At 35.1% G+C, this 6,000-nt stretch overlaps 2 protein-coding genes across 5 annotated transcripts in view; one reads left to right on the top strand and one right to left on the bottom strand.

Annotated features, from left to right (window-relative positions):
* Positions 1–382: 382 nt before the first annotated feature.
* LOC106627655 (uncharacterized) lies at positions 383–1,193 on the top strand. Its single transcript, XM_014247843.3, has one exon. The coding sequence runs from the start codon at positions 663–665 to the stop codon at positions 996–998; it is 336 nt and encodes a 111-aa protein (XP_014103318.2). The 5' UTR covers positions 383–662; the 3' UTR covers positions 999–1,193.
* Positions 1,086–6,000, bottom strand: part of LOC106627654 (uncharacterized) — a 67,931-nt gene continuing 63,016 nt past the window's right edge. The window contains exons 1-3 of one of the 4 annotated variants that reach the window (XM_070106318.1): positions 5,361–5,418; positions 2,062–2,180; positions 1,086–1,614 (exon numbers count right to left, since the gene is read on the bottom strand). In XM_070106318.1, coding sequence (XP_069962419.1) covers positions 1,236–1,614; positions 2,062–2,078 — 396 coding nt within the window. In that variant the 5' untranslated portion in view covers positions 2,079–2,180; positions 5,361–5,418 and the 3' untranslated portion in view covers positions 1,086–1,235. The other 3 variants (XM_070106316.1, XM_070106317.1, XM_070106319.1) reach the window with 3 other exon arrangements.

Here is a 6,000-nt window from a genome sequence, read left to right as displayed (position 1 = left end):
CACGATAACCACTCGGTGAGCTGTGGATTCAAATCTCGTAACGAAAAATATACAGATATACAAAAATAGCTTTTACGTTAGTGCTCAGAAAATATTACGCTTTGTCAAATTTTGGAAGTTTTCTAACGCAAAACTTGAATTATTAGGGTTCGAAAGATAAGGCACAATCCATATGAAAAAAGAAACTCGGCCAAAAGTTTTCTAAATCATGAGTACGTGCATTAACGCCAGTGCCCCCATCCTTGTACTCGTAAGTATATAGGAGCACTATGCCGCACTATCTTATCAGAATGTCTATGAACACAAACGCAATGTATCGATAGAGAAGTGTTCTGATAACAGTGAAAACGGTTTTACTAAATACAAAAGATATTGTTTGTTGTAGTTATACTAAAGTTGCTATTAGAATTGTTGGCTAATTGTGGCTTTCAAATGTAATACTCGTACTTATCGCCTAGAATTAACTATTGTTGTTAAAAGCACAGCTGCCACCTTTGAAATCGACCAATTGAGGTGCTGATAGGCAGTATAAGTGACCGTATAGACGTGGAAGTACTGACGGAAGGCATCGGCGATTTCTCAGAATATAAGTCACAGTAATTAGAATTCATAGCATAAATAATTAATTGCATATTATTGTTGGAAGTCAATAATAATTAAATATGTCCATGGATGTGGATGCGGAGAGAACCAAGCTGGCGCCGGCATTCGATGATGTCGATTTCAGCAGCGGTTTCGAGACGCAATACCTGAAGGAATATCGCCCTTCGACGGTGGTGCGCCCGGCACCGCCCGATCCAAGTTTGGCTTGGTATCGTGATACTGCAACAGTGATGGTGGTTTGCTTTCTTTTCGTAGTGCTCATGACCGGTTCTGTGACTCTGATTCATTCTATTTTCTCGGCTGATCCCACAACCGTAGTGCTGATATTGTTGGGCTATTTCGCGGTGGCACTCTTTATTATTTGGTTAGAAGTGTTCAGCAAGAATTTGCGTTGAATACTAAATTCATAAAACTGGAGGAATTTATAAAGGAATTCTACGTAAAACAAATTACCAAGTGCTAAATTATGTAAACACGAAATATAAGTGTATATATGTATACAAGTATATATATAATTGATTAATATGGCCTTATAATACTACATGGATATGATGAAAAATTAAAGTTTTAATTACATTGAAAAAGATGTATGGAATGTGTTTTTAAATTAGACGATTCCCCTGTTTTCCGCTTCAGCTTTGGCGGAACTTGAAGAATCCCATCACTAGGAGTAATACTATGGTCAAATTGTAGACCACACAAAGCACGATGCCAGCGGTTGTCCAGTTGCGATACCAAAGCAGCGGTGGTTGGTGGAAAATCGAAGGTTCGTTTGCTATGTCAGCGAGTGTTTTATTTGCTCTCTCACCAGAAAGCGGAAGTTCAATGTCGACCTTTGTGTCTGATTTTTGCGTTTTAATAGTCGGCTTCAGATGCAACGATCCACTGTTGGCGGTTGAGTGATTGTTTTCAAGGAGATTCGTGGTCACAGATATCTCACTGGGTAACATTGTGCTTAAATCGTCAATGTGTACATTTTCACAATCATCCAGGAGAACTTCGGAAGAATTGCTGAAATGGTATTATTTTAATACGAGTAGAATGTAGGAAAAAAATCAGTTAGTATTAAAAACTAAATGCGATTATTTTTTCCCATCCTAGTTCATATCGACATGGTTACTAGGATGTCATTTGGAAAGTGGAAATAAGGGGTTTTCGTTATATCATAAGCACTTAAGTGTGGATCAAAACAGACTAGTGCACCGACGAAGCGCTTTGAGCCATAAACATTTTTCTGTGGCGGCTAATAAGCGCTTATAACAAATATGCTCGGTTCACTGAAGCTATGACAGCCGCGATGTTTAACCTCATAATTGTCATAATTTTGTTTTCGTGCAAAGTACCAGTTTTGATCACGGATGATATTGAAAACCTACATATATTTTTATCAATTTTATAGCGACATAACACTCTTATTATGCTGCTTTTTCGAACCACAACTGCTTAAAATTCATTTACCTGCTCTTCTTCTTCATTTTTGGGAAATATGCCAATCGGGACTCCGAACTACAGCGCGTCACTTAAGAAACTGTTGTGGCAGCAGTAAAATGTAAACTTAAGTCCTGTGTGGCCAGAAACTGAAACGGAAAGTAATGTCAGTTCAAAATGTGTGTATGTGAGTATGGAGTATAACACCCAGCAGAAAATTGTGTGAGGAATCTTTTAAAAAATTATTCTCTTTAAGGTACAATTGCCAATGCATTAGCTTCTAAAACATACTTTTAGGATACAATTAAGTATTAATTACTTCTAGAAGCCAATAGTAATAGTATAATTGGATATTGATTAGCTGCAAAATATTGGAATTGTTGAAAACGAGTAGTATACTTTTGTAGTCTTTCGGGTATAAGAGACTATGTACTCTTCATAAGTCTCGCTGGAACAAACTGTTCATTCCCCATAAAAAGAAGTCAAATATTCCTTTGCGACTAATCGGGCACACATTCTGAACCTGCCGCATTTTTCTCATGGCACATATAATTGATATAAATGTATGTATGTTTGCTTATTTGTGAACTGAACGAATGAAAACATATAAATAGAATAAACAAATATACTGATCAAAACAAAGCTTGAAGAATTAATAAGTAAATTTTAAAATTGTTTACGCGGCGTATTATGACAGCAACAATGTTCGGTATATTAATGGTCATGTGGCCTTGTGTGTATTATGTTGCAACTCGTGGCTGCCGACAAATGTCCGTAGTGCAAGAAGCACTTGACTTTCAGAGAATTGTTGAGCTGTACTGGAGATATGAAATGTGGAAAAATGCTTTAAAAATAATTGTATTTGGAAGGCATGTCAAATTCTACAGAACATATACATATGTACGACTATATCTATGTGAGAATATATTTTTATTACCCCAGTAAACATCCCAGTTTTACAGTTTTTAATAATAACATACGAATTTACAGTTATGGCGAAATATTTACAGGGTGGTCCATACTACTCTGATTCTTCTATTGCTGTGTTTAATAATTTTAGAATTTTTTTGTTTTTTCAAAGCCCCAAGTTTTTATGACGATGTAGACATAAATGATACTTCCTTCGACCTGCTGAATAATTCAGGCTCCGAAGTGTCAGAGTCATGTTGTTGCTCTTTCAGACACATGTGGAAAGATATGCAATATTTATGTATTTGTTAAGCTAGCACATGTACCTGAATACAAATGTAAAGGCAATCTTTACCACCAAATTTCACTGGCTTATTAAGCGAAGTGTTTCGGGTACTATACTCTGCCGATTTCGTTAACGTACATAAGTACATCGAATAGGCAAAGCCGAAAATATTCCGACTGGATTTGTGGGTTAACCACTCTTAAATTTTGCCCCACGATAAAGCACTGACATCCAATTTCATCATTATCCGAGAGTTTTTGAACAAATATAATATAAATACCATCTAACAACCCCCTGAGTTCACCTAATATGTACTTGTATGTGTTCTGTTATTATACCTTGAACAGGGTATATTAAGTTTGCCACGAAGTTTGTAACACCCAGAATGAAACGTCGGAGACCCTATAAAATATATACATAAATGATCAGCATGCTGAGCTGAGTTGATTTAGCCATGTCCGTCTGTCTGTCTGTCCGTCTGTCCGTCTGTCTGTATATATACAAACTAGTCCCTCAGTTTTTATGCTATCGATGTGAAATTTTGCACCTGTCCTTTTCTAAAAAAGAAGCTGCTCATTTGTCGGAACGGCCGATATCGGACCACTATAGCATATAGCTGCCATACAAACTGAACAATCGGAATCAAGTGTTTGTATGGAAAACACTTTCATTTGACGAGGTATCTTAATGAAATTTGGCACGGATTATTATTTGAGGAAACAATGTAATCTCCGAAGAAATTATTTAGATCGGATGACTATAGCATATAGCTGCCATACAAACTGAACAATCGGAGTCAAGTGCTTGCATGGAAAATCTAAGGTATCACGAAATTAGGCACGAGTTATTGCTTAAGGCAACAAATTATTCTCCACAGAAATTGGTCAGATCAGGTCACTATATCATATACTTAGCTACCATACAAATTGAACGTTCGAAATCAAGTTCTGATAAGGGGCCTTTGTATTTGTGAAGGGTATTATAGCTTCGGCGCAACCGAAGTTAACGTTTTTTCTTGTTTTTGATTCAATATACTCAAGACGCCGCTCCTTGCAATACATTTTATTAGCCGAGAAGAAATAATAGACAAACCGAAGACAGTTTTGATAACCATACCGAACTCTCCTCTCTCTTCATTAAAATAAAATTAACATTTATTTAACCGTAATATAATACATTTAGGGTCATTACAAACAAGACTGGTTTGCCAGCCAATCATTTCGAATAATGGCTCTGTATTCGATTTTAATGAACTTTTGTTTTTCGTTTTCATTTCGCTTTCTTTTATTGATATACTTAGTTAACATAATTGTTTTATATTTTCCCAATATTCCTATTGGGATCAGAGATTGTTGAGAGTAAAGAAGTTGTTAATTTTGACGCATTCGTCAACAACCTGTTTAAAATGAATATTCTGAATGTTATCCAACACTAAGTTAGACTGAGGTGAAACCAATTACACTATTTAACTCATTCATCAAATCTTTCAGAAAAGCAGCTCAGTAGGGAGAGACATAAACAATGCAGGACCATTGTTAAATTTAGAAGCAAATTACAAACAGGAGAAATTGGGCCAAATAACGAGCAAATATTAGATTAATAATACTGGAATTCCATTCTGATTGAATTGCACAGGAAGACGAAGAACGGAAACCACCAGCTGTACGATTCATAGCATACGAATCATATACTGGGATGTCTTTACTTGGATCCACATTATCAACATTTTATATCCACTACCAAAGTGTGGAACAAATGACCGCAGCGTTAAATAATTAATTTTACCTTTTATCTATGGATTTGGACCGATTAATTTTTTACAGCTTTTCACAGCAAGCCTGGAACGCTGGCAAAAACAGAAGAGCTTTCTTTAAGTTATAGAAACTCTCGGCACTTCGCTTTGCGTAGAGCACATTGAAAAATCTATTTGATCCCGGAATAACCACAATCATTTATTATCAAACTTGCGGCTTCAGCTTTACCTTGAAGTTGCGTTGAATGTTACTAATGTAATATATATGTAGATTCGGCTCGTGTTCAGGGGGAAATAATAATTTCACGGAAAACACAACTCGGATTTTTAAGAGCGGAAGTTTTTATTAGTATTTTATTTATAAAATTATTACAGACACACCTATGATTTTTTAGTGCAAAGTAGGAAGACGATTTACGATATTTAAGATTCTAGACAACCGTTCCGCGAAGTGGCGCGTTGGAAACTGAGACAGAGATGAGGAACTAATCAAAGTTGAGTAGAAAAGTGTGAAAAATGTAAAAAAACAAAAATCATTCAGTCAATAAAAGTGTGAGCCAAAACTGCAAAAGTCTTACTTTTTATAAACCTTTTTAGCCAGTCTTGTGTTACAATTCAGTTTTTACAAAAAAAGTGATAATTGAAGGCAGCGATTGCCACAAGCATGTTAAAAATCTGGGTTTGAATATATATAAATCATACTTCTACATATATAATATATAATAATTTATATGTATATTGATATAGATGTATAATATATGTCAATATTTGTATGTATAATATTACTACGTAGTTTTAAGCTGTATGTATGTTTATATATTTGATAAACATCAGAAGAGAACATGAAATGAAGTGTGAATGTGTGAAAAGCCAACTTCAGTAGGTGAATAAATTTCGAATTACGTACTTATCTCACAAATACGCAAATATATTTATTTACACACACATAAATGTTTTGAAATAAAAGAATTTTATGTCTCATATTCGCATGTTCTAAAATTACTATCCATTTTGTATTATT

Source organism: Bactrocera oleae, chromosome 3 (assembly GCF_042242935.1).
Source record: "Bactrocera oleae isolate idBacOlea1 chromosome 3, idBacOlea1, whole genome shotgun sequence".
In the NCBI taxonomy this organism is placed as follows: Eukaryota; Metazoa; Arthropoda; class Insecta; order Diptera; family Tephritidae; genus Bactrocera; species Bactrocera oleae.
The sequence above is the reverse complement of the archived record's forward strand: the minus strand, read 5'-3'. Positions and strand labels throughout refer to the sequence as shown.

What these genes read in the sequence shown, in the direction of transcription:
- LOC106627655 (XM_014247843.3), top strand. Translation starts at nt 663, where the DNA reads ATGTCCATGGATGTGGATGCGGAGAGAACCAAGCTGGCGCCGGCATTC.